This window comes from Leopardus geoffroyi, chromosome E2 (genome assembly GCF_018350155.1).
Source record: "Leopardus geoffroyi isolate Oge1 chromosome E2, O.geoffroyi_Oge1_pat1.0, whole genome shotgun sequence".
NCBI lineage: Eukaryota > Metazoa > Chordata > Mammalia > Carnivora > Felidae > Leopardus > Leopardus geoffroyi.
Genome location: NC_059335.1, coordinates 8,346,874 through 8,374,189, shown reverse-complemented (window position 1 = coordinate 8,374,189; position 27,316 = coordinate 8,346,874). Strand labels below are relative to the sequence as shown.

Here is a 27,316-nt window from a genome sequence, read left to right as displayed (position 1 = left end):
GGTGAGGGCCGAGGGGGCCTCACGGTGCCGGTGTTGCCGGTGCCATGGTCCGCCCTGACGCCCCTCTCGCCCCCAGAGCCCCCGCTGCTGGAGGAGAAGCCCCCGCCCTCGCCGCCCCCCGCCCCGACGCCGCAGCCACCGCCGCCGCCACCCCCACCGCCGGCCCTGCCCTCGCCGCCCCCGCTGGTGGCCCCCGCGCCCAGCTCGCCGCCCGCCCCGCCGCCCCTGCCCTCGCCGCCCGCCCCGCCCCCGCCCCTGCCGCCCGCCCCCGCCCCGGAGGAGCCCCCTGCCCCGTCCCCCGAGGAGCCCGAGCCTCCGGACGCCCGGCCCCTGCACTTGGCCAAGAAGCAGGAGACGGCAGCCGTGTGCGGGGAGACGGACGAGGAGGCGGGCGAGAGCGGCGGGGAGGGCATCTTCCGGGAGCGCGACGAGTTCGTCATCCGCGCCGAGGACATCCCTTCCCTCAAGGTGAGTCCCCGGCATGGCACGCTGGGCCCGGGGGTTTGGTCCCTCAGCGGTTATGGAATGCCTGCCGGGTGACAGGCCCCGAATCCATAGGCCGATGGGGCCAGAACATCCAGAGGACATGCGAGGCTCTGAGATGCGGGGGGCGTGTGTGTCCCATAAAGGAGAGCGATGGTTAACATTTATTGCAGGTATTGTGGGGGCTGGGGTTCCAGGAGGCAGGTCCTGGTCTCGGTGAAGCTTCTAATTTAATGGCACAAGCCAAGAGAGTGGTGACTTGGCAGGTATGCCGTGTTGGTGGACGCGTGTGGAATCGACAGAATATACCTGTGAATGCGCGCGCACGCCGAGGTAGTCTGTAAATTGAGTAGCCAATGATTTGGGAGCGTGAGGCCACATCTTAAAACACTTTATGCAGATCGCCGAGTTCATTGCTCCCAGTTACGCTGCTCCAGAGGTTGGCAAACTGGCCTGGATGGGCCAAGTGCAGCCCACGACCTCTTCCTATAAATAACGTTTTATTGGCACCCAGCCATGCCCAGACGTTTCCAAATCCTCTAGCGCTCGTATCGTGGCGGGGTGAGATGGTTGAGGCAGAGGCTAGCTGACCCACAAAGCCAGGAATCTTTCTTTTCTGCTCCATGACAGAAAAAGTTTGCCGATCTCTGCTCCACTCGGTTCGTGGGACAGATAGGTTTGGACCAGAGGATTAATAGCAGGGGTGCTTGGTGAGGGTAGGTGACTTCAGGCGCTCGTGCAGTGCGTCTCCCAGAACAGGAGACTGAGCCAGTGCTTGGTGGGTCAGCAAGCCATGGTTCCCTTGATGGTGACCCTGAAGACTAACCTCCTTCTTCATATTAGTCACTGTCACGGACTGGGTATTGATTACGGGGCCAGGAACACGTGTGGCCCTTGATGTACGTCATCGCGTTTAATTGAATCTCGGGTGTTGTTTCTTCAGATGGAGACGTTGCGGGATGAATTAACTATAAGGTTAATAACTCGTGTTATGCTTTATTATCTCGTGTACTTTGGGAGATGAACTTAATGTGTTATTTACAGTCTTTATTTTTATTTATTTTATTTTTTAAGGTTTTTTTTTTTTTTTTTTTTTTTTTTTTAGTATGAAATTTATTGTCAAATCGGTTTCCATACAACACCCAGTGCTCATCCCAACAGGTGCCCTCCTCAATGCCCCTCACCCACCCACCCCTCCCTCCCACCCCCCATCAACCCTCAGTTTGTTCTCAGTTTTTAAGAGTCTCTTACGCTTTGGCTCCCTCCCTCTCTAACCATTTTTTTTTCCCTTCCCCTCCCCCATGGTCTTCTGTTAAGTTTCTCAGGATCCACATAGGAGTGAAAACATATGGAATCTGTCCTTCTCTATATGACTTATTTCACTTAGCATAACGCTCTCCAGTTCCATCCACGTTGATACAAAAGGCCGGATTTCATTTCTTTCTCATTGCCACGTAGTATTCCATTGTGTATATAAACCACAATTTCTTTATCCATTCGTCAGTTGGTGGACATTTAGGCTCTTTCCATAATTTAGCTATTGTTGAGAGTGTAGTCTTATTTTTAGTCGGTTTTTTTTTAAGTTATTTTAAGAGAGCACGAGTGGGGGAGGGGCAGAGAGAGGGGGGAGAGAGAGAGAGAGAGAGAGAGAGAGAGAGAGAGAGAAAGAAAGAAAGAGAATCTCAAGCAGACTCCATGATGTCAGCACAGAGCCCAATGAGGGGCTTGATCTCACAAACCCCGGATCAAGACCTGAGCCGAAATCGAGAGTCAGACGCGGGGGCACCTGGGTGGCTCAGTCATTTAGCATCTGACTTCGGCTCAGGTCATGACCTCATGGTTCGTCAGTTTGAGTCCACATTGGGTGAGCCCCCCATTTCTCTCTCTCTTTCTCTCTCTGTCCCTCCTGGGATTCTCTCTCTCTCTCTCTCTCTCTCTCTCTGCCCCTCACTCACTTGAGCCCTCTCTCTGAAAAAAAAAGAAAGGCCAGACACTTTAACCCACTGAGCCACTCAGGTGCCCCCACAGAATTTAGTTTGATCTTTTTTTCTTAATTGTGGTAGCCTGTATATACCATGACATTTGTCATTCTAACCATTTTTTTAAAAATTTTTTTTAACTTTTATTTATTTTTGAGACAGAGAGAGACAGAGCATGAAAGGGGGAGGGTCAGAGAGAGGGAGACACAGAATCTGAAACAGGCTCCAGGCTCTGAGCTGTCAGCACAGAGCCCGACACGGGGCTCGAACTCACGGACCGCAAGATCATGACCTGAGCCGAAGTCGGCCGCTTAACCGACTGAGCCACCCAGGCGCCCCGTCATTCTAACCATTTTTAAGTGTATCATTCGGTGGCATTAGGTACATTCACATCGTTATGTAACTATCGCCATTGTCTGTCTCCAAGTTTTATATTCATAATTCTCCTTCACGATAGGGATTGCTAGCCCCGTTTTACAGGGAAGGAAACTGAGGCGTAGAGTGGTACTGTAGCCTTCCTAGACTTTCATGGTTGGGGACTGACGCCAGCTCTTTTGGCCCCAGGAGCCTGGGCTCTCAGTACCAGATTCAGCCTTTCTCTGTCCATTCTGTCAAACACTGACAGTGACAGCGGCGGATGCTGCTGGGCGCCCCGCGCTGGGCCAGAATAACAGAGCTTTTACAGATGAGGAAGTTCACGTTCAGAGAGAGGGACTCGTTCGGCTGGTGGGTGCTGAGCCGGGATTGGAGCCACAGCTTTCTGACACCACCTCCCAGCTGGCACGGGGCCGGGCAAGGATTCAGATGCTTAAAATACAACACGAGTGTGCATTACAATGGGGGACACACAGCCCCAGGACTGAACCACTGTGCAAACATCGGAGACTCGTTTGTGTGCTTGGAGTCGGGGCAGGCTGGTGGCATCGTTACTGAGAGCCCAGCTTTGGCGTTAACCTGACAGGCTTCAATCTCAGCCACTTCTGGGCTGGGCTGGTGTTGACCCTTCCTGACCCTCCGTTTCCTCATTTCCTCCCTCAGATAACGGGAGGATCCAGGCACTAATGCTTGTCTGGGGCTTTATGGAACCAGGGGTGGCACACAGTAGGTGTCCTAAAACTTTCGCTTCTGTTACCCACCTCAGTGCTCTTGGGCAAACCTAGTGCAGAGCTTGGGTAACTTTTTCCGTGAAGGGCCAGCCAATAAATACTTCGGGCTTTGCAGGTCAGAGGGTTTCTGCTACATATTCTTGTTTTGTTTTGTTCACAATCCTTTAAAAATTAGGAAACATTTTTAGCTGGTAGGTGTGTAAAAATGGGCAACAGGCCACTGGTCGAGAACAATGATAGTCCAGTAGAAATATCAGTGAACCATATACGTCATTTTAAACTTTCTCGTATCCAGGGGTGCCTGGGTGGCTCAGTCGGTTAAGCGTCCCGACTTCAGCTTAGGTCGTGATCTCCCGGTTTGTGAGTTTGAGCCCCGCGTTGGGCCCTGTGCTGACGGCTCGGAGCCTGGAGCCGGAGCCCGGAGACTGCTTTGGATTCTGTGTCTCCCTATGCCTGTTCCTCCCTGCTCGTGCTCTGTCTCCCTCTCTCTCAAAAATAAATAAACATTTTTTTTTTTTTTTAATTTTTTTTTCAACGTTTATTTATTTTTGGGACAGAGAGAGAGAGAGAGAGAGAGAGAGAGCATGAACGGGGGAGGGGCAGAGAGAGAGGGAGACACAGAATCGGAAACAGGCTCCAGGCTCTGAGCCATCAGCCCAGAGCCCGACGCAGGGCTCGAACTCACGGACCGCGAGATCGTGACCTGGCTGAAGTCGGACGCTTAACCGACTGCGCCACCCAGGCGCCCCTAAATAAACATTTTTTAAAAATTTAAAAATAAGCTTTCTTGTACCCACACTTAAAAGATAGGGGAGCTGGCTTAATGAGTAGAGCACATGACTTTTTTTTTTTTTTTTTTTAAAGTTTATTTATTTAAGAGAGAGCTCAAGCTGGAGAGGAACAGAGAGAGAGGGACAGAGAGAATCCCGAGCAGGTTCCGCACTGTCAGCATGGAGCCCAACATGGGGCTTGAACCCACAAACTGCGAGATCATGACCTGAGCTTGAAACCGAGAGTCAGACTCTTAACTGACTAAGCCCCCCAGAGGCCCTGAGCCCTGGACTCTTGATCTCAACAGTTGTGAGTTCAAGCCCCATGCTGGGCGTGGAGCCTTGTTAAAAAACAAACAAGTTCGGGGCGCCTGGGTGGCGCAGTCGGTTAAGCGTCCGACTTCAGCCAGGTCACGATCTCGCAGTCCGTGAGTTCGAGCCCCGCGTCAGGCTCTGGGCTGATGGCTCGGAGCCTGGAGCCTGTTTCCGATTCTGTGTCTCCCTCTCTCTCTGCCCCTCCCCCGTTCATGCTCTGTCTCTCTCTGTCCCAAAAATAAATAAACGTTGAAAAACAAACAAACAAACAAACAAAAAACAAACAAGTTCAAAGATGGGTGAGATTGGCCACATTGTATTTTCTGTAACAGTGTATTTAACGCCATCATTTCAGTATGTCATCAACGTAGAAAAAGCTCCTGAGATGTTTTACAGTTTTCCCATATCAAGTCTTTGACACCCAGTGTGTATTTTACACTTGTGGACCGTACTCGGGGCAGCTGAATTAGAAAGCACGGGGTTAGCCCCCTTCCGTGCCTCAGCTTCCCCATCTCTAAAATGAGAGTGAAAATATTAACTCCCAGTTCTCGGGGATGTGGAAGATTTAGCAGGGCGTAGACCCTGAGCACGTAAGAGTTTATGGGGTAGAGAAATGTACGGGGAAGGGCGGTCCGCGTGGAGGTAGCAGGGTGCAAAGCTCGTGTCACGAGCAAAAATGCGTTGTCCTTGTGGCTGAAGGGGTTGAGTGGCTGGAAGTGAGTGCCAAGGCTGGGAAGGTGAGCCAGGGGCCGGGTTATGCTGGAGTGAGATCAACGGGCGCCTGCTTGAGACTCTTCTCTGGGTTTTCCGGCAGCTGCTAGGGCTTCTTGCCAGCCGGGAGGTGGCTGGGGAGGTGTCTAGGCCTGATGGCAGTCTGTCCACCACCTCAGTCCTGTGACCCTGATTCCCTGTTAACGGACCATAAAGCTTTCTTATTCCCACCCTGCTAGGTGTTTCTGGCTTGTTCTCATCTTGCTGCTTGCTTCCTGCCCTGGTTTCTGCTTGTCAGAGTTCAGAGTCCCAAAAGAGAATCTGATTGGTCCAGCTCTGCATTTGGGGCCAAGATGATTTGCTTCCTGATTGGCTGCCTGGTTAGGTCTCCTCCAATCGGCTCTGGCTTCCGTCGGGCAGGGGCAGGGGCTTTGGGCATGTTGGCTTCCCTAATAAGGGGAAGTGGGTGTGGTCAGTGATCTGATCGACATGAGGAGAGGCAGGAAGGACAGCCTGGGGACTGACTGGCCCTGATTGGAGATCAGGCAAGGATGATACCAGGGATTGGGCACTATGGTGGCAGGGAGGCAGAGTGGTTTTGGGAAAGACACCAAGCTCGACTGGGATGTGGTGAGCCAGGGGACCTGCGTCCAATGAGAGAATCAATAGACTCAGAAGAGGCAGATTAGGTAGTGGGAGGAGACTGAGGAGGGGGTGGGCTCCCCCCGGGTGGGAAGGATGCTCTGATGACTTCTGAGAACTTCATATTCACAGTGAGAGGGGAAAAGGCACCCCTGATGGGGGTCACTGCATATGCAAAAATCTGGGGGTCAGAAAGTCTGGGGTTCATCTGCTGAACTCTGAGGGGTCTGGATAGCGTGCTGGGCAGGGGCTGGAGAAGAAAAAGGAAACTGAGGCAAAGTTTCACTGTGCCAGACTGTGGAGCTTGCACTGGGGGCCCTACAGGGGTTTGGAGCTGAGCAGGATGTGGTCTGAAAGGAACTTTTCAATCCTGGGGCCTCTGACCTGGCTTCCCAAGGTCACCGAGAGGAAGGACTGGGAACCACATAGCAGCCTGGGAAAAAGGACTTGGGGCCAAGACCCTGGCATCCTTGTCTCATCCTGCCTCTTGTAATTTTAAGCCGAGAGCATTTTGAGACCTCATTTTCATCAGGTTATTGTAATCCCTTTTTTGCACTCCCCTAGCTGATTTGAGGGACACAAAAAATCACGGAGGTGAGGGGCGCCTGGGCGGCTCAGTCACTTGAGCCTCTGACTTCCGCTCTGGTCATGATCTCACGGTCTGTGAGCTCAAGCCCCGTGTCGGGTTCTGTGCTGACAGCTCAGAGCCTGGAGACTGCTTTGGATTCTGTGTCTCCTTCTCTCTCTGCTCCTCCCCTTCTCATGCTTTGTCTCTCTCTCAAAAATAAATAAACAATGGGGCGCCTGGGTGGCGCAGTCGGTTAAGCGTCCGACTTCAGCCAGGTCACCATCTCGCGGTCCGTGAGTTTGAGCCCCGCGTCGGGCTCTGGGCTGATGGCTCAGAGCCTGGAGCCTGTTTCCGATTCTGTGTCTCCCTCTCTCTCTGCTCCTCCCCCGTTCATGCTCTGTCTCTCTCTGTCCCAAAAATAAATAAACGTTGGAAAAAAAAATAAATAAATAAACATTAAAAAAATTTTTTTTTTTTTTTTTTAATCATGGAGGTGAAAACAACTAACTCCAACTAAGAGTGGGTAGTAGATACCTTGGCACACCAACACCAGTATTACAGCTGCTGCCAGTGCCAGACATCATTAATTGATCTCAGCACTTCTCCGGCCATGCCTGGCTTTCAGGGCAGCCATGACCAGTAAATTGGAGTTACCATCTGTATCCTGTTTATCACTTGAGTATGGATTCTTTGAACGCAAGGACTACCTTTCGTGCCTCTCTGGGTTATCACAATACCCGGTGCACATTTCCCATAGCATCCGTATTCTTATCTTTTTTTTTTTTTAATGTTTATTTTTGCAAGGGGAGGGGAGTGGCAGAGAGAGAGGGAGCCACAGACTCGACTCCAGGCTCTGAACTGTCAGAACAGAGCCCAAAGCGGGGCTCGAACTCACGAGCCATGAGATAACCTGAGCCGAAGTCAGACGTTCAACCGACTGAGCCACCCAGGCACCTCCCATGTTCTTATCTAGTCTGTTAGCTGCTTTCTTCTAGACGCACAGCTGTCACACATGCTGTCCTGTGTCATTGCTCGGTCCCCCTCATAGAAGACATTGTCCATCCGGGACTCATTTAGGTATCCCCTCTTCCAGGAAGCGTTCTTGGATTCAGATTGCATGTGAGGTCCTTATTTTTTAAATTTTTTTATTAAAAAAATTTCTTTTAATGTTTATTTATTTTTGAGAGAGACAAGAGACAGAGTGTGAGTGGGGCAGAGGCAGAGAGAAAGGGAGACAGAATCCGGAGCAGGCTCCAGGCTCTGAGCAAGCTGTCAGCACAGAGCCTGACGCAGGGCTCAAACTCACAAACTGTGAGATCATGACCTGAGCCGAAGTTGGACACTTAACCAGCTGAGCCACCCAGGTGCCCCAGTCCTTATTTTTGTTAATGCTTTTTTTTTTTTTTAACGTTTATTCATTTTTGAGAGACAGAGACAGCATGAGTGGGAGAGGGTCAGAGAGGAGACACAGAATCCAAAGCAGGCTCCATCCAGGCTCTGAGCTGTCAGCACAGAGCCTGACGCGGGGCTCAAACCCACAGACCACGAGGGGGTCTGCCATTAACACGTTTATTACTCGGTGCTGTTATTTTTTTGTGCCCTGTCTGGTTTTCCTGCTACTGCCCTCACTCCCCCAGATTAGATACTGGGTCTGGCCCCCATCCTTCAGTTTCCAGTGTCCAGCTGAGGGTCACACAAGTCTCGGAGTTGTGGAGAGGTTATCTGAGTGTGTTGGGGGCGTGGAGAAGGGGGGGCCTTACCCTCACCGTGTCTTGCCCTGTTGTGGATTCGCTGATGAAATACATGGTCTCTGGGAAACTGTCACCTGCCTGTTCTCGGCACAAGCCTCAACTGCGCCCTATTTCATTTATCGACTTGTCTATCATGTCACTTCTCTGACAAAGACCCCATGAGAGGCGTCAGTCTTATTCATCACTGGACCCAGGGGTCCAGCACGGTGTCTGGAAAATGGTGGGTGTGCGCTCAGGAGTCGGTCATGACGTTAAGTCGCGACAGAGGCTTATGCCATCCCACCGTGAAGTTTTTATAACCAAAACTTTGCAGCCCAAGAACCAACAGCCTTGACTGCGAGGACTGGGGTAAGCCACAGGAGGACGTGGCCAGACTCAAGCTGCCTCCCCAGGACTGAGAACATCACACGGCCAGAAGACATCTGGCTGTCAGTGTTCGTTGATGGATGGCTTGTCGACCTCAGTCCCTTTTCTCTTAAGCGGGTATAGAGGGAGGACATCGGGCCAGGAATTGGGGGGCAGGAAGGACAGGAACGAGGGCTGACCTTGCTGGCCTCACTGCACCCCTCCTCAGCTGGCACTGCAGACGGGGCGCGAGCCCCCGCCCATCTGGCGAGTGCAGAAGGCGCTGCTGCAGAAGTTCACTCCGGAGATCAAGGACGGACAGCGGCAGTTTTGTGCCACCAGTAATGTAAGCCTGCCCGGGGGGTGGGGAGTGAGGGCTCAAGAGCCCCGGGTGGGGGGGGGGGGGGAGGTCTGGAAGCCGGGGTCCTCCTCACGCATGGCTGTGATTCATGCCTCGTCTCGGGTATAGTCCAGCAGGGAGGCTCCGTTTCCAGTGGCTCCTGTGGCCGCCGCGGGGGCCCTGGGTGGGGTGGGAGTCTTGGTATCCGGCTGCCTGGCTGGGGCGGACGAAGGAGTTCCTCCTGTGCCTCTTTCCCTCCATAGTATTTGGGGTATTTTGGGGACGCGAAAAACCGGTATCAGCGCCTTTATGTAAAGTTCCTGGAAAACGTCAACAAGAAGGATTATGTGAGGGTCTGTGCTCGGAAACCCTGGCATCGGCCCCCAGTGCCCGTCAGGTACCACGGGGAGCCGAGGGGCGGGCAGCTGGTGGGCAGGGTCTACAGGCATGGGGTTGGATCATTCAAGAGAAGAGGCAGAGTCGGGGAGAGTGGACACAGGGTGGGTGACAGAGACCCAGAGAGAAAGAGACTCCAGTCTGGGGCCGGGGGGCCAGGCAGAGACCCCGAGAGGGAACAGATGGCAAGAGGGGAAGCTGGTTCTGGGCTTAGAGCTGCTGGCGAGGCAGGGGGATTTCAAGAGGAGAATTGGGGTTTCTTAGGGGCTGCTGACTGCATACAGTCCCTTCCGTGTTCCCTTCCAGGCGCTCTGGGCAGGCCAAGGGCCCTGCGTCTTCTGGGGCCAGTTCTGCCCCGCCTCCCAAGGCGCCAGCACCACCTCCTAAGCCAGAGACCCCTGATAAGACTGTCTGCGAGAAGCCCCCAGAGCAGACGCCTGAGACAGCCGCGCCCGAGCCCCCCGCCCCTGAGAAGCCATCCCCACCTCGGCCTGTCGAGAAGGAGAAGGAGAAAGAGAAGGAGAAGGAGAAGGAGCGGGTGACGCGTGGGGAGCGGCCGCTGCGGGGCGAGCGGAGCGCGGGCGGGCGGCAGACACGGCCCGAGCGGAGCCTCACCGCGGGCCAGCCCGCCACCTCCCGGCTGCCCAAGGCCCGGCCCACCAAGGTGAAGGCCGAGCCGCCCCCCAAGAAGAGGAAGAAGTGGCTGAAGGAGGCGGCAGGAAATGCCTCGGCGGGTGGGGGTCCACCAGGCAGCTCCTCGGACTCCGAGTCATCCCCGGGAGCACCCAGCGAGGACGGTGAGTCCCTAGGCAGCCACACAGGGCGGGTGGGGAGGCAAGAGGAAGGGAATCCGGGGCATCAGAAGGAGGCGTGGGTGAGCGCCGTCCAGAGGGTTCCGGGTGGTATCGGTGAGACAGTGACAATAATTGAAATAATGGCAATGTGTGTCAGTCACGTGGCCCCTGACTGGATGACTGCTCTGCACACGATGAATTCACTTGTTTAATTTTTGTAGCAGTGCTACAAAGTAGATACCGTTACTGCCCTCATGTACAGTTGAGGAGACTGAGGCACCAGGAGCACACAACATGGCTGGGGTGTGGCGTCCCACCCGAGTTGGGATGTGGCCAGCGAAGCCTCAGGCCTGTTCTTCAATGCTGCACTGATTTGTCTTAGGACAGAAATGTTATGGGGCCCCTGGCTGGCTCAGTGGGTGGAGCGTGTGACTCTTGATTTTGACGTTGTAAATTCAAGCCCTCTACATTGCGTGTAGAGATCATTTAAGAATAAAATCCTTATTCGTTTTTATTTTTTAAATGTTTAATTTTTTTTTTTTACCTTTATTTATTTTTGAGAGAGACAGAGCACTAGTCAGAGAGGGATAGAGAGGGAGACACAGAATCCGAAGCAGGCTCCAGGCTCTGAGCCATCAGCACAGAGCCCGACGTGGGGCTCTAACTCATGAACCGTGAGATCATGACCTGAGCCCAAGTCAGACGCTTAACTGAGCAACCCAGGCGCCCCTTAAATGTTTAGTTTTGAGAGAGAGAGAGAGAGAGAGAGAGAGAGAGAGAACGCGTGCTAGTGGGGGAGGGGCAGAGAGAGGGAGACAGAAGATCCAAATCGGGCTCTATGCGTGAGATCGTGACCTGAGCCAAAGTCAGACGTTTAACTGACCTAGCCACCCAGGCACCCCTAAAAATAAAATCTTAAAAAAAGGAAGCAGGTTCTGAGGGCAGAGGAACATGGGGGACCAGTGTCTGTCCTGGAGGCCCAGAGGTTGTGGTTTTCCCTGTGACTCGTTGTGTGACTCCAGGAAAGAGGCATCATCTCTTTATGCTGTAGTGTCTTCACTTATAAAGTAGATTCATGGCAGATAAAACATATAGGAGGGTACTCACCTATAGTAAAGCACTAAAGATGAGCTCCATTGCTTAGAATGATGTCTGGTTTGTGGTGACAGTAACAGCAACAAAATACACACGTACACACACAGACACACACACACACACACACACACACACACACACACAGTAAATATAACAGCCACCTTTTAATTGAGTGCTTACCAGGTGCCAGGCCATCGTTTCAAATATTTTACACATTGGTTTGTTTTATCTTTACATAAATCCTGAGAGGTAGGTCCTGTAGAATTTTCCTCATTTTATTTATTTATTTATTTTTTTTTTTATTTAAAAAAAATTTTTTTTTTCAACGTTTATTTATTTTTGGGACAGAGAGAGACAGAGCATGAACGGGGGAGGGGCAGAGAGAGAGGGAGACACAGAATCGGAAACAGGCTCCAGGCTCCGAGCCATCAGCCCAGAGCCCGACGCGGGGCTCGAACTCACGGACCGCGAGATCGTGACCTGGCTGAAGTCGGACGCTTAACCGACTGCGCCACCCAGGCGCCCCGAATTTTCCTCATTTTAAAGATGAGGAAACTGAGACACCAAGAGTCGATGTGACTTGCCTGAGGTCAAATGTCTTTTTAGGAACAGGGCAGGGGTAGCCGTTTTAACAGAGACTAAGCGTACACACGGTTAAAGAAGAGAGAATTCTCTTTCGTCAAAGCCCTGCTGAAGGTGGGAATCTCTTGGAAAATCAGAGGCTCTTCGCGAGGTTGTCCAGGGTCCCAGTTTCCTTTCCTCTTGTCGCTCTGCCTTCCCCCAGGTCAGAGGCAGCCCAGCAGCCCCAAAAGCTGAGGTCCTGCCAGTAGGAAAGGACTCAAGGACCAAGGAGTGAATCATTACACCTTCCTTTTAAGGTTCCTGCCCCATTGGCTGGAACTTTATCACGTGGCCACACCTAGCTTCAAGGGAGGCTGGGAAATGTAGTCTTCTTTCTTTATTTTTTAACTGGGCAGTGCTATGCTAAATCAGGCCAGGTGGAAGCAGTTAAAGACAGGTTGTGAAGGTGCCACAAGGGAGGAGACTTAGCAAAGGCCTAGATTTGCAGGTCTATCCTTCCCTGGCCCTCAATTTTTTTTTTCCTTTTTCTTCAACAGCTTACAAATTTAAGTTTAACTTTAACATGCCATATAATGAACCTATTTGAAACGTATAATTCAGTGGTTTGTAGTATAGTCATAGAGTTATCCATCCATCTTGGCGATCAATCCTAGAACACTTTCAGTATCCCAAAAAGAAACCCTGTACCCCTTGGTTATCACTCCCATTTCTCCCTTCCCCCCACACCCCCAGGCCTAAGTGACCAGCTACTTACGATGTCTGGATTTGCCTTATATTACATATAAGTGGAATCACACACCATGTAGTCTTTGGTAATTGACTTCTTGCACTTGGCTAACGTTTTGAGGTTCATCCATGTTGTAGAGGTATCAGGATTTTGTTCCTGTTTGTGGCTGAATAATACTCCACTGCATGGACAGACCACATTTTATTTATCTACTGTCCAGTTGGTGGAAATTTGGATCGTTTCCACTTTTTAGCTGTTGTGAATAATGCTGCTCTGAACACACGTGGACAGCTCTGAATTTTCTGAAACGGGGGGAAGTGAACTCTACACGTTTATGGGAGCCGTTTCCTTGCCAAGGGGTCGGTATGGGTCTGAGTCGGCCAACCCTCACCTCACTCAACCAGGAGCCCCTCTAGGGTAGGGTAGGGTGGGTGTGACCTATGTCTGGATGCCCTGAAGGCTTTGCTCAGCCCAGGGGGCCTTAGAACTAAACTAACTCTGGGTTGTCTGAGAGCGGTGACCCTCCATGTGCTACAAGCTGATGCTCTCTCCTTTCCTGTATTCGTAGAAGTTCTAGAAAGATGCTGCAGTGACTGTCTGCTCTCTCTCTTCCTTTAGTCTCCTCCCATGTAGCTTCCTTGGCCCCTTTTTGCAGATACTTATTGAGCACTTACTATGTGCCATGAACGAGGTCCCAGCGGTGAACAGAATAAACAATAATATGTGTCCTCATGGGAGCTTCCAGTCTAGCTTGGGAGAGTCCATCCGTTGGATAAACATGTTATGTAACAGAATACAAAACAATGTGAAGAATCATCAGTGTAAGGCTGGCTAGGCTTAAAGGCCATTAAGAAAAAGTTTCAGTGGATGCCTGGGTGGCTCAGTCAGTTAAGCGTCCAACTCTGGCTCGGGTCATAGTCTCACGGTTCATGGGTTTGAGCCCCGTGTTGGGCTCTGTGCTGACAGCTCAGAGCCTGGAGCCTGCTCCGGATTCTCCCCCTGCTCTGCTCTCTCTCTCTCTCTCTCTCTTAAAAATAAACAAAGACTTTAAAAATTTCTTGGGGCACCTGGGTGGCTCAGTCAGTTGAGCCTCCGACTTCAGCTCAGGTCATGATCTCACAGTTTGTGGGTTCGAGCCCCACATCAGGCTCTGTGCTGACCACTTGGTCAGAGCCTGGAGCCTGCTTCAGATTCTGTGTCTCCTTCTCTCTCTGCCCCTCGCCCGCTCAAGCTTTGTCTCACTCTGTTTCTCAAAAATAAATGAATGTGAAAATAAATAAATAAATACATAAACATTTAAAAATTTTTAAAAATTCTTAAAAACTAAAAAAAAATAGTAAATACGTAGAAAAAAAGAAAAAGGGTTTTAGTAAAGAGTATCCAGGCATTCTAGAGGGTGATGTTTTGGGGGGATGGGGGAGTTGGGGAATGCTTCTGGAAATGACACTGGAGCAGAGATCTGAGTGCAACAGGGTTGGGGTTGGGTGACTGGGAGAGAGAACATTCCAGGCTGGGCGTGTCTGGGGATCAGGAAGGAGGCCAGTGGCTGGAGCGAGTGAGTAAGAGGAGAGGGTGAGAAGTGAGGGCAGAGAAGGAACAGGACCAGACCTTGGAGGGACAAGAAGCCCAGGGCTTTGCGTTCCCACTGGAAGGATTTTACCTTGAACAAGTTAGGAGCCATGGGAGGGTTTGGGCCAAGGCCTGGGGGTCCAACTGCTGGCTGCCAAGTGGTCACTCTGGCCTCTGAAACAGCTGTCCCCACGGACCTTCCATGTGGTTAAGTCAAACAGACGTTTCTCATGCCTCTTCCTGAGGGATCTTTTAGGGCTGTTCATAGCCGTCCTGCATCTTTTTTCTCCCCGACGATACTTCTTGGGTTTCATGTGAGTGTCCCTCAAGTCCTGACCTTGGCCTTGTTGTTTCACTTCTCACTTGGCAGGCTCAGCTTTCCAGTGAGCCTCACTCATTTCTTCTCCCTGGCCCCCCTCCAGACATCCCCCAAGCCTCCTCCCCCCAGATCCCACTGAGTTCCTTGTCCTAATTTCCGTGTCTCCAGGATAGCCCCACTGGCTAGGCAGTCAGAGGGCCAGATCTCCAGCCTCCAGCCTTTGCTCCCTCACGTCCACGACTGGGAAGTCCTCAGCCCTTCAGCGCTTTCCTGTAGCCCTGGCCCAGACACTGGCCCTCCTGTCTTCTTGCCCGAGATCCTGTCCTTATGGCCCTGCTACAGCATCTTTTCTTACCTGGCCCATTACCCTGACCTCTGGTATCATCCTTCCAATCCATCCCCTACCTGTCCTCAGAGGTGCCTTTCCACATTGACCCTTGCCCCTCCCCTGCTCACAGCTCTCCCATGGCTCCCTAGTACCCACCAGAAAAAGCCCCTACTCTCTCCACTCATATTGGATGGAGGCCCTGCGAGGTCTGGCCTGCATGACCCGTGTAGTCTCAACTCCCACCTCCTCCCTTAGTCTTGCTCTGTGCGATGCGATCTCTCTGACTGGATTCACTGGTTTGGAAACCAGTGATGCTGCTTCTTTAGACTTGATTGAAGCTACGCTGAACCAGTCAAACGTGAAGTTCACCGGCCTGGAATGCTCTTGCCTATCAGTCAAGACTTAGCTCTTGTGTGACCTTGGACGAGCCTTCCCTGGCTTGCCAGGCTGAACTTGTTAACAATCAATGCCTGTGACTCCACCATCAGAGTACATGACGCTGGTACTTAGGGGCTTTCTCCAGCAGACTCGGCGCTCCCTGTGAATCTGGGCCTGGTACTTAGAACACCGTCTGCCACACAGGCGGCCTCAGACAAAGGCGGAATAATGAACTGAAGTCCCATCTTGTTCCCCCCAGAGCGGGCAGTACCTGGGCGTCTGTTGAAGACCCGGGCGATGCGGGAGATGTACCGGAGCTACGTGGAGATGTTGGTGAGCACAGCACTCGACCCAGACATGATCCAGGCCCTGGAGGACACACATGGTGAGCTGAGGCCTTGGGAGAGAAGGTCCCCGACCCCTCCTCTGCATCCCCCTCCCCCCATGCATTGTGGGGCTTCGGCTCTTCTGACGCCCCTCCGGGTCTTTTAGATGAGCTATACCTCCCGCCCATGCGGAAGATCGACGGCCTCCTGAATGAGCACAAGAAGAAAGTCCTGAAGCGGCTGTCGCTGAGCCCAGCCCTCCAGGTGCCTGTGGGGCCTGGGCGGGAGGTGTCCGGGGCCCAGCAGTCATGAACGGGAGAGATGTGCACCTGTCAGCCACGGAGGAGCTCCCAGAGCATGAGGCCCTGAGCGGGGGGCACCATTCTCCGGGCTTGGCCAGGAGAAAAGTTGAGGGCAGGGCTGGCAAGAGGGAGTCTCTAGGTTCCTTGCAGGCCTGCATGGAGGGGGCTTGGAGGGTGCAGAGAGGTCATAGTGAAGGTCTGGGGTGGGCTGCTGGGAAAGCCCATCAGAGCGTGGCTCTGGAGTGCAAATTTGGAGGCAAAAGGTAGACTAGGGCCTGCACCCAGGCCTTGCCGTGGGGCAGTGTTAAGTGGATCCTGATGGCTTCTCTGTCATCGTAATGCGGGACTTCTTAGCATCTTAGGTTTCGGTAGTAAGTCATCTAGATGATTTTCTTTCTGGAATGGCCTAGGATTCTAGAACAGACTATTCAGGCAGCTCTGATGGGGGGGGGATGGTTGTGCGGTGCTGAGATTTGGGGGCAAATTGTTAGGGCAGCGGAATTCTGGGATGGAATGTTGGTCCGGCCTTGACATTTCTGGGCAGATACTGGTCTAATTCTGGGAATTCTGGGATGGACTTTCAGGCTGGCTCAGAAAATCCCTGGTGGGATGTTAGTCCCTCAGAAAATGCGGGATAGAGTGATAATCTGGTTCTAGAACTCCGGGTGGGATGTTATGCTAGGGTTAAAACTTCCGTGGTAATGGAATGTTCTTCTGGTTTTAGAATTCTGGGATTGAATGTCAGCCTGGCACTGGGGAATCTGGATCTTAGGCTGATTCTCAAAATGTTGAGTAGGATGTAAGGCTGGTGCTGAGAATCCGGGTGGAATATCAGGGGTCTCTGGGAATCTCAGGCCGGGCCACAAAGCACATTAATAAGGGTCCCCAGACAGGCGTAGGTTCCTCTGTCCTTTGAGGAGACCAAGATTCCCCAGGGATCCCCTGATCCACAGCCTGAGGGAAACTGACGCACCTGATGATCTGAGAACTGATGGTGGGTTTGGAGCGTGTGGGCCCAGGGCACGTCCCACTGACCGGTCGGCTTCCCGCAGGACGCCCTGCACACGTTCCCCCAGCTGCAAGTGGAGCAGAGCGGGGAGGGCTCCCCTGAGGAGGGGGCTGTGCGGCTGCGGCCGGCGGGGGAGCCCTACAACCGCAAGACGCTCAGCAAGCTCAAGAGGAGCGTGGTCCGAGCCCAGGTGGGGCCGCGGATGGGCGGGCGGTGTGGGCGACTGGGAAGAGGAAAGGCCCCGGGCTGGGCAGTGGGGTGAGGCTTCTCCACTCTCCTCTGTCCAGGAGTTCAAAGTGGAGCTGGACAAGTCGGGATACTACACGCTCTACCACTCGCTCCACCACTATAAGTACCACACCTTCCTGCGCTGCAGGGACCAGGTAAGCCCACCTGCAGCACCCGTTGCCCTGGGCTTCGGCCCCACAGGCTCTGCCCTGGACCCGGTCCCTCCTGCCTCGGACTCAGGAGTCCAGCTCGCAGTCCCCTCCTCCCTCGGACGCAGGGTTCCAGCTCCCAGTCCCCTCCTCCCTCGGACCCAGGGATCCAAGCCCACAGCCCCTCCTCCCTCAGACCCAGCGTCTTGGTCCCCAGCCCCCTCCTCCCTCAGAGCCAGGGGTCCAAACCCACAGCCCCTCCTCTCTCAGACCCAGGAGTCCAGCTCCCAGCCACCCTTCTCCTCGGGATATTGATCCCTAGACCCCCAGACCCTGGTGGCCACTTGCCCCAGCTCCCTGTTTAACGCCCTGCAGACCCTGGCCATCGAGGGCGGTGCTGAGGACCTGGGTCAGGAGGAGGTAGTCCAGCAATGCATGCGGAACCAGCCGTGGCTGGAACAGCTCTTCGACTCCTTCAGCGACCTGCTGGCCCAAGCACAGGCCCACAGCCGCTGTGGGTGACCCCACCCCGCCTGGGGGAGCCACCTCTTCCACGAACGGAGAATTGGGACAGAACTGTGTCCTCAGGAGCTAACCCCTGGGCCCTGCCTGCCAGGGAAGTGGGGGGGGGGGGTCATTGGTCAGGGTGTGTCCATGCTGCCCCCACAAGGGCAGGGTTCAAAGTTCGACTCCTCCCCTCTCCCACACCCCCCTCCACTCCCTCCCCACCCCTCCTGCTGTCCGGTGTACAGAGAAATTATTTATATATATGTATAAATGTCTATTTAGTAACGGTTTCCCTCCCCACCTTGGCCCAATCCCCTCTCCATGGCCACAGCCCCGCCCCCTCCACCTTGTACATAATGTATAGGAAAAGTCTATGTATGGTTGAGGGGGGCGGGGTGGCTTCAGAGAGCTGGGGGACCCCCTCCCCCCAACCCCCCCCTCACAGGCCAAGATCTTTGCTAAAGGCCATTCCCTCCCCCAGGGCATTCGGCATCGGGCGGGAGGGGGAAAACGCATCTTGTTAATTATTTTTAATCTTATTTATTGTACATACCTGGGGCGGGGGGCTGGGGAGGTGGAGGGGGAAGAAGGGTCCCCTCCCTTTGGCCCTCCTACTCCTTTTCTACTGCAATTGTCTGTGTCTGCCCCCCCCCCCGTCCCCCACCGCCCCAACCCCTTGTCGTCTGGATGTGGTTCTATTTTTTATCCGTCTCCTCTCCCCTCCCCCTCTCTCTAACCCCCCCCCCCCCCCGCCCCGCTCCTCCCTCCCCACCACCCTTCGTCTCTTGCTCTTTCTTGGGCTTCTGTACAACTCAACTTGTATACACTGTGTACACACAACCAGCCAAACGAAAACCCAACGGCAAACACTTTATCGGCCGGCTGGAGTGCCTCTGTCCTACGGCGTCTGGGTGCCGGGTGGGCCGAGGGATAGCACAGGCAGAGAGAGGGTCTGGCCTTCTCTGACACATGGCTTTTCTGGAGCCCGGGCAGTGGTTGGGCTGGGGTCGTTGCACCCCTACGTCTCGCTGGGTAAAATTGGCCCACCCCAAAATTTAGCGACCTAAAACAAGAAACGTTTTATCCTCTGGTTTCTGAGGATCAGGAATTGGGGGTTTGCGTCCCAGGGTCTGTTGTGAGGTTATAGTCTGGTCAGCGAGAGCAACCCGAAGGGATTGACTGGGATTGGAGGGTCTACTTCTTTTGTTGTTGTTGTTTATATTTGAGAGGGAGAGAGAAAGAGAGAGAGAGACCGAGCGTGAGTGGGGGAGGGGCAGAGAGAGAGGAAGATACAGAATCCGAAGCAGGCTCCAGGCGCCCAGCTGTCAGCTCAGAGCCCGACTCGGGGCTCGAACTCACGGACCGTGAGATGGTGACCCGAGCCGAAGTCTGACACTTAACTGACTGAGCCACCCAGGCACCTCGAAGGATCTACTTTTAAGGCGTGCAGATCAGTTGTTGGCCGGAGGCCTCGGTTCCTTGCCATGTGGACCCCACAATGGGGCAGCTTCAGTGTCCTCACAGCATGCCAGCTGGCTTTTCCCAGGGAGAGAGCAAGGAGGAAGCCACAGGACCTTTATGTCCTAATATACCATTGCTTCATCCATACTGTTCATCGAAAGGGAGTTATTAAACCCAGTACCCACTCAGAGGGCAATTCAGCTCCGCTTTGAGGAAGGAAAAGGATAGGAATTCTTAGATGTGTTTTTAAACCGGTACAGGCTGTGGCAGGTGTAGGGAGTTTACCAGCTTTTTGAGGGTTGCCTAATGTAGACTGAAGGGTGGGTCTCTTGTGCTCTTGAACCCTGAAACTCCAAGGTCACCAGCAGACTGGCAGTTGAGAGGCCAGTAGACGGAGTGGTGGATGGATTCCTGGGTTCTTGAGATTTGCTGCTGCTCAAAGTGTGATCCGGGACTGCCGCCCTTGGAGTGATGTCCGTTGTCCCACGAGACCTTCTAGAAAACGTCAGCTCGGGCCGAGTCTCAGACCTGCTGAGTCAGAACCCACTATTTAGTAAAATCCTGGGAGGATTCTAATAGACACTCAAGTTGGAGGAGCAGTGTTCTAAAGAGTTAAACATTTGGAGGTCAACTGGAACCTGGCTTTAGAAAGTAGTGAGTAAGCTGTTGTCATTCTAGAGCCTGGACAGTTGTCCAAAACAGACTGTTGGTATTCTAGAACCCTGGCTTCAGCAGTGATGATAGGTGTGCGGCAGGCGTTGACCTGGTGTAAGATTTGAGGGTAGACCATCTGCATTCTAGATAGGTTCCCTTCCTGGTGAAATCGAGGAAGAGCCCCAATTTGTTCTACAACCTTGGATATCGTCTAGGCCAATATTAATGATTCTGCTGGTTTTACGGTAACGCTGAAGGATCTTAATGGGACTCAGTGGTGGGCCGTGGCCTTTTGTTTTTAAGTTTATTTAGTTATTTTGAGAGGAGGGGGAGAGCGTCCAAGCAGGCTCCACGCTGTTAGCGTGGAGCCCACTGTGGGACTCGAACCCATGAACCACGAGATCGTGACCCGAACTGAAGGCTGGAGTCCGACACTCAACCGACTGAGCCACCCAGGTGCCCCTGGGCCGTGGGCTTTCTAGAATTGAGTTCGATGGGGTCAGGATGGACCACCGGTGTCCTTGAACCATGGCCTGTAGCACATTGGGGTGCAGCCACTGAGAGGCAGTGGCATATTCAAGGTTCTGGAATGTTCCGTCAAATAAGAGCCAAAGCCTCCGAGATCACCATGATCTCCCCCAGGAGCTCTGCTATACAAAGTGGGTGGACTGTTCAGAAGGTGGGTGGCGGGGCAGTATCATCCCTTTGGGGGCAGGAGTACCCTGTGGTTGGACCTTGGAATTCAACTGCCCGAATTTGAATGCCAGCTCCAGCACTAACCAGGTGAGTTGGATCCCAGCCCCTGTCCTCAGTCTCGTCATTTGTCAAATGGACTTTGTCAACGTGAAGGAAAACAGCGTTCGATGCACTTGGCACCGCCTGGCCTTTAGCTCCCGTTCCGCATGGCAGGCGAGCCCAAGGGGCTTGCCGGAAGTCCAAGAGATGGCAGAAAGGGAAGAGGATGGCAAAGATGGATAAGGAGGGACAGCAAAAGCCCGAGAGGCTTCGAATCATTGGCAGGACCCGCCAGAGCCCAGGGGAGGGCAGGAACTGTGGGACAGGCATGCACATGCCTAGGGAGCCGCCAACTAGGCCAGGCCAGCCTCTTCACTGTTGTCTGACGAGCTCTGGAACGGTGGTGATCGCAAGCCTTCCGAAAATGGCCTGCCAGTTGTCGCGTGGGTCTGTATGTGTGCCTTTTGCTGGGCGTAAGCGGTAGCTTTGGTCACCTCTTCGAAGTGCATCTTTGTCCTTCAAGAAGCAGGGTGTCCCAGCCAAGAATTTGGCCCTGATCGACAATGCAAAAAAGACTCGGGTCTCCTGTGCACGCAGTGTTGACAGGGGGACCCAGGGAGAGGGAGGAACATCAGCCTAGCACTCCACTGGCCCCTGCTGAGAGCGCCTCGCCTCTGGCGGGGGTTAGGTGGCGATGTCAGACCTTGTTTGGAAAGTGATAGAACCGCCCCACTCCACCCCGACCCCCCCATTCCCTCCCTGTCAGGGTAGAGGGAGGGAACACGTAGCACAATACGTTGGAGCCTTGCTTATTCCCAAGGCGGAAGGTTGAATGCAGGCCAAGGATTCTGTGATAATGAAACCCGGAAAGGGATATTTAGCTAATCATTGCTCGAATCTGGAATACAGAGGGACATTCATGGTTCTGGGGCAAGAGGAGGACAGCGGGGCCTCCGTCATTGATAAAGAGCATTTACAATATTCCCAGCTCTGTGTTTGTCTTCTGGGTGCAGATCCGGTTCCTAAAGACCTCTCCGAAGTAGCTCTGTGATTACCCCATTTTACGGCTGAGAAGATGGAGGTGCTGCTGAGGGCCCTCGTCTCCCCTTGAACCAGGAAGTGGGTTCTGGGGTGGGTGTGAGGGGAGGACTTTGGAATCGGGCCTGGAGATTCTGTGCAAACGTAGCAGATACGGGGAGACAGGGAGTAGATCATTGGTGACAGTTCTCAAGTGGAGGTGTGTGGACTAGGTGTTGGGGTTCAGGGACGCTTGTCAGGCATGGGAGACAGGGCACGTGGTGGTCTCCAGGTCTGGCGCCAGCGTTCCAGGTTAGCAAATACAGCCCAGAATTGGGGGTCCTGGGTCGAATGGGGGGCATGCAAGGGTTCCCAAACAAGCGAGTTAGCAACTTGTTTGGGTGGCCTTATGATGCCCCACGCTTCAGCCCTTCCTAGGACATATGCTCAAATGAGATGTGTCTACGCTGGCCCCCAGGTCATTGAGGGTTTGGACTCTGAAGTCAGCCCAATTGGGAACTTTCTGGAACTGAGAACTTGCCAGCCAGCTGCTTGGACACCATTCCACCCACCTGTCCCTTCTTTCTGCAGCCAAAATGTCTTTCTCAATATGTATTGGGGGTGGTTAGGAGGCAGGCAGGGTTTGTAGTGGCTGCCTGTTTCCAAGATTCTGGAATCTTCTGGAACACCACGATCCAATAAATTTCAAAACCTGCCTGTAGCTACTGGCCACCTTGTTGAACAGTACTGTTCTAGAACTTTACAGCAAAGAGGAAAAAAAGCCCAAAAAACATTTCAGATGTTAAACCCCGTGCCACCAAAACACAAAAGGCAGAGTGGTCCCGTTGAAGATGAAGCAGGAGTCCAGACACCTGCTTGGCTTGTTCTCTGGCCCCTGCCCACCTCCCTCCCCAAGAAGCAAAGGGTTGTAGATGGGATGGTTGTAGGTGTGCCCTGAGTTCACCCGCCACCCCTGAACCGTTCTAAAAAGCATTTTCTGACATTGGCAGTGACGTTTATTTCCCTAGGGGTGGAGAGGGGAGTTATATACAGCAGTGACCCGGATGCCCGGGAGCCCCTCACCCCAACAAGGGGCTCGGGTGGGGAAAGGAGGCATATTGGCAGAAGGCACACAGTGGCGATGTCCTGGAGGAAGCCAGGAATTACAGATGGGGGTGTAGTGTATCCTGGGAAACCCAGATGGGGAAACTGAGGCTCGGTGAGGGCAGCTGGTCCCAAGAGCTGGTGCTGGTTGCTCCTCTCACGCCGCCGCCGGGGCTACAGGAGGACACAGGGACAGCCCCCGTCCTTCTTCCTGGGGGCGCTGGGTGGGCTGGGCGGGAGCTCTTGTTCCTGATACTTCCTGTGGGAAGGAGCTAGTGAGTTTGGGTCACAGGAGCTGAGGACCAGGATGCCCGGAAGGGGAGGAGCTCCGCTCACCGTACGGCCCGCACCAGCTGCTCGAAGGCCTCGTCCACATTGAGGCGCAGTTTGGCCGAGGCCTCAAAGTAGGCCACGTGGTGGGAGGCGCCATAGGCAGAGGCTTCAGATCGGGGGACCTGGGAGGGGGGGACACGGGAAGGAGTCGGGTGTCTGCACTCAGAGTGGGTCCCAACCGAGGGAGGCGGAAAATCACACTATATGCTCTCATGGGGGTTACGCAGTGCGGGGGCTCAAGGGAAAAGCTCCCAGAGGATCACGGGGGACATGCCAAGAGGGCTCAGCACCACCTAAGTAGTCAGGGAAGGCTCTGGAGACGTTTGTCCTTCTGAACGTCAGATAACTGAGTTCCCCCCCCCCCGCAGAGAAGTCTGGGTGTTCCCTGGAGAGGCCTCAGCAAGGCTCAGAAGGCTGGACCCCCCCCCCCCAAAGCTTGATCTAAAAGATGAGTTCTGTGTGGAAATCACGTAGTCTCTGTGTATAGGAAGTGGAGAGAACAGAAAGGAAGGGACCAGACACGGTGGGTATCACCTCTTGTGGAAGAGCTGGAGTTCTCTCCTGGGGGCGCTGGGGAGCCAGGGAGGGTGGTGAGCAGGGAAGGGGCCAGCGCAGTGGGGGGCAGGGTGGGAGGCTGACTAGAGGTGGCGACGGAGCAGAGTTGGGGCTGGCTGACCTGGGGATGGGGGGCAGGTGCCCTTTTTGCCGTCCAGCCATCTCTCCTGGGAAGTCCTGTGTGCAAGGCTGGGAACTCAGGAGATCCAACTTGGGAGCAACACATTTAGTGATGGCGTGTGACCGTGGAGGGAGCAGGACCAGGGGAGCTGGAGGAGGCAGCCCAGGAAGGAGCCTCCCAGGCTTGAGATGCGGTCCCCCGGGGTGGGGCAGGGAGAGGGGGGGGTGTCCCAGACCTGGCGCTGTGTCTCCAGATCTGCCTTGTTCCCAACCAACACGATGGGGAAATCGTCTCGGTCCTTCACTCGGAGGATCTGCGTGAAAAGCTTGCCTACCTCGTTGAAACTGCGGATGAAGCCAGAGGTGTGAGGTCTAGCCGCCCTCCCCGCCCCACGCCCCACCCCCGCTCCGCCGCCCTCTACTCCTCACCTCTGCCGGTCGTTAATGGCAAACACCAGCAGGAAGCCGTGGCCGGCGCGCATGTACTGCTCCCGCATGGCACCGAACTCCTCCTGGCCTGCAGTGTCCAGGACTGCAGACGGGCAGAGAGGGGCTGCCTTGGGGATGGGGTTCCCACTGGCCGCCCCCACCCACCCACCCCCCGCCAGGAGCCCTCAGCCCCACCACCATCCCCCCATCCGCTCCCTGCCTCCCTCGCCCTCACTGTCCAGCCGGGCCGGGACACCATCCACAGTGCAGATCTTCGTATAGGAGTCTTCGATGGTTGGGTCATAGTCAGACACAAAGTAGGACTGGTGGGGAGGGAGAAGACACTGTTACTGCTGTTCGTTCAGTGCTGCAGCACAGATGATGTAGCCCTGCCCCTGGGCTCTGCCTTTCTCTGCCTCCCCCTCTTCTTTCTGGGTCCCCGTTCCTCTCTCTGTGGGTCTCTGTCCCTTCCTCCCACCCTACCCTGTCTCCTTTCTGAATCTCTCCTGGTCCTCTCTTTCTAGTATAAAATACATCTCCTACATCATGATTATGTCCTGGCTGTGCAGCATTGAACAAATCACTTCCCCTCTCTGAACCTCAATTTCCTCATTTGGAAATTAAGGATAAAAATAGGACTCACTTAATCCAGTATTTGTGAGCTTCGGGGAAATTCCTGTTAAGCATTTAATGTATGGCCTGGATATAGTAGGTGCTCAGTTATTGGGAGCTGTTATTGTCCAGAATATCTGCCTGGCTAGATCTCTCCCTCCTCCTCCTCCTCCCCTTCCCTCTTTTTTTCTCCTTCTTCCTCCTCCCTCCCCTCCTCCTCCTCCACAGCTTCTAGTGTCTCCTCCCAGGGGAAGGTCCCAGTTCCAATCCAGCAGTAGAGAAACTGCCCCGCCCAAAGTCTGGGCCCCTCCCTTCCTGCCTGGGTCAGGCCAGCCTCCAGCCAGGCCTTTGGCCAGCTTTGGGTCTGCCCCTGGGTGCAAGGGGCCCAGGGCTGAGGCCTTTTTCTATATAGGCCAGGGCGTCCATGCAGGCACTGGCTGGGGGCTCTCAAGGGGTCTGGGGCCCAGGGGCCTCTGCGGTAGCATCTCAGAAACAGATACCTACTTTTTAAGGTTTTTCTAAGGTGGGAGGGTTTCCCTTGGGAATGGGGTGAAGGTTTCCTGGGCAGGGGTGGATCTTTCAGGAGAGAAGGGGTGATCTGGCAGCTGGGGCTCTGAGGGCTGCATCCTGTCTGTTGGTGGGGGGTGGGGGTGCTTGGTGAGGGCTTGTCCTGAAGGGAGGGTGTAGGACCAGGCCCCCCCATGGGGGGACTAGGGGCGTGTCTTCAGAACACAACTGGAGAAGCTCAGGAGTGAGAACGGGGGAGAGCCCCAAGGTGCACTTTTGGGAGGTTTGTCATAGAATATAGGTGCATATCTAGAGAGTCTCAAACACCCTGAGATGCATTTATAGGGTCAAAGAAACTCTCAAAGAGCAGGTCTTTCCAGGGGGGTCAAGAATCTGGGGCTTCCTAGATGGAGATGATTTGGGGGCTAGCCAAGGTTTCGGAGAGGCGCTCAAGGATTTAGAGTGGAGGAAAATTCAAGATGGACGAGCGGGTGGTTTCCCTGGGGAGAGGGGGGAGGTCTGGGTCTTGGGGGATGGGGGATCCCCAGGACTTGTAGTCTTACAGTTCTCTGCAATGGCCAAGGGGCACTGATGTTTCTGAAATCCCTTGAGTCTAAGAGTGCCTCTCTCAGGACTGGATGGTCCCAGATGGGTCCCAGGCAGTCTGGGCATAATTTCTAGATTCTGAGGGAGCTAAGCATCTAGGCTGGGGTAATCTCCCAGTTAGGCTCTGGGTGGCTCAGGCAGGAAGCTGGGATCTGGGGTTTGGGGGAGATGGGGCTCAGGTAGGAGAAGGTGGCACCTGGGGGTGGGGGCCCCTATGAGAGTGCTTAGGGTCTAAATGGGGTGACTTCTGGATGTAGGATGCTCCCAGGAGATGCCCAGGTCAGCAGGGAAGCAGGGTACTGGGAGGAGGGATGGTGGGTTTCAGGATGCCAGTATATGCCCCTTGTGTAGGGGGGTGGAAGGGGTGGAGGCCCTGGGAGGGCTCAGGGTCACGATCTGAGGGGGGTTTTTAAGATTAGAAGGTCTCATAAGAGGTGCTCAGTGATGGATCGAGGGGAAATAGGGGTCTCAGAAAGAGCTCAGTTCTGGGTCCCGGGGACACCCCCCGGGTGAGGGCCCACTACCTGGATGAACTGGATGGTCAGTGCGCTCTTGCCCACGCCGCCGCCGCCCACGACCACCAGCTTGTGTGTCTCGCTGGGTGGGGGGTCCCCGGGCCCCGGCCCCCCGCCCCGGGGCCGCCCCCGCCCAGTCCCGGACGCCGCCCCGCTGCTCATGTCGCCACCGCTGCCGCCGCCGCCGCTACTGCCTGGGGGGGGGGGGGGGGGGGGAAGCCGGGCGGGGCCTAGGGGCGGGCCGCGCTAATAAGGCTACTGCATAATCATGAGCTCCGGAGAGAAGGACTCGAGTCTTGGGACACTTGGGAGGAGGCAAGGCCAGGGAAAAGGAGGAGCTATGCTAATAAGGGAAGGGGAAAGGCTTTCGCTGTGAAGGGGAATTCCAAATGGGGCGGGAGTATGTTAATGAAAGAACTGTGCTCACCCAGGGCAGCGCCACGCGCTCTCAGCAGGCGGGCCCCTGGGGGCGGGGCTATGCTAATAAGCGCTCTCACTCTCTCGACCGACGGGTCGGGAAGATCATTCGGGGAGGTGCTATGCAAATGAAGAGCCCGGAGACTGCTTCTCAGGGCACCGTCCCCGAGGCTTCGTTTTACTAGGCGGGGCTCGTGGACCCGCGCGCGGCCGTATATAGGCGCGCTCGGAGGAAGGAGTGGGTCTTGAGGGGAAGCTCCACCTACGTCCTGGGATCCTAGCCAGGCTTCCGACCTGGGTGTCTAGGCTGGACGCTGGAGTCTCCGCCCGCTAAGGGACCCAGGCTTCCGGTTCCCGGAGTCCCAGCCAAGCGGAAGGCAGACTGGGAGGGGAGATGGGGCCCTGGAGGGGGGACAGCCGCGTAACGGGACAGGGAGGGGCCGTGAGATCACTGCATTCCTGATCCCTGAGCCAGCTCGCCCAAGCCGGGGTGGCCGAGTCATGAAGGGCCTAGGGCCAGGATTTCTGAGGC

At 54.5% G+C, this 27,316-nt stretch overlaps 2 protein-coding genes across 4 annotated transcripts in view; one reads left to right on the top strand and one right to left on the bottom strand.

Annotated features, from left to right (window-relative positions):
* Positions 1-18,593, top strand: part of PRR12 (proline rich 12) — a 29,106-nt gene extending 10,513 nt beyond the window's left edge. The window contains exons 6-14 of one of the 2 annotated variants that reach the window (XM_045441846.1): positions 77-468; positions 8,900-9,016; positions 9,274-9,407; positions 9,713-10,203; positions 15,458-15,583; positions 15,691-15,788; positions 16,879-17,025; positions 17,123-17,218; positions 17,588-18,593. In XM_045441846.1, the coding sequence (XP_045297802.1) occupies positions 77-468; positions 8,900-9,016; positions 9,274-9,407; positions 9,713-10,203; positions 15,458-15,583; positions 15,691-15,788; positions 16,879-17,025; positions 17,123-17,218; positions 17,588-17,734 (1,748 nt within the window). In that variant the 3' untranslated portion in view covers positions 17,735-18,593. The other variant, XM_045441845.1, reaches the window with a different exon arrangement.
* A 3,991-nt stretch (positions 18,594-22,584) lies between these two features.
* Positions 22,585-26,566, bottom strand: RRAS (RAS related). Of its 2 annotated transcripts, none has more exons than XM_045441875.1 (6): positions 26,377-26,566; positions 24,348-24,450; positions 24,128-24,230; positions 23,935-24,043; positions 23,027-23,145; positions 22,585-22,949 (listed from the first exon to the last, which is right to left on the bottom strand). In XM_045441875.1, exons 1-6 carry the CDS (start codon positions 26,527-26,529, stop codon positions 22,865-22,867), a joined length of 672 nt encoding a protein of 223 aa, XP_045297831.1. In that variant the 5' UTR covers positions 26,530-26,566; the 3' UTR covers positions 22,585-22,864. The 2 variants fall into 2 exon arrangements, with proteins under 2 accessions (XP_045297831.1, XP_045297832.1); XM_045441876.1 differs by having other exon boundaries at positions 24,363-24,450; positions 26,377-26,565.
* Between the last annotated feature and the right edge of the window lie 750 nt (positions 26,567-27,316).

What these genes read in the sequence shown, in the direction of transcription:
- RRAS (XM_045441875.1), bottom strand. Translation starts at nt 26,529, where the DNA reads ATGAGCAGCGGGGCGGCGTCCGGGACTGGGCGGGGGCGGCCCCGGGGC. An exon ending in TGACCATCCAGTTCATCCAG is followed by an intron (nt 24,451 to 26,376) that starts GTAGTGGGCCCT and finishes CCTCCCCACCAG; the next exon opens with TCCTACTTTGTGTCTGACTA. An exon ending in GGACAGTGAGGGCGAGGGAG is followed by an intron (nt 24,231 to 24,347) that starts GCAGGGAGCGGA and finishes GCCCGTCTGCAG; the next exon opens with TCCTGGACACTGCAGGCCAG.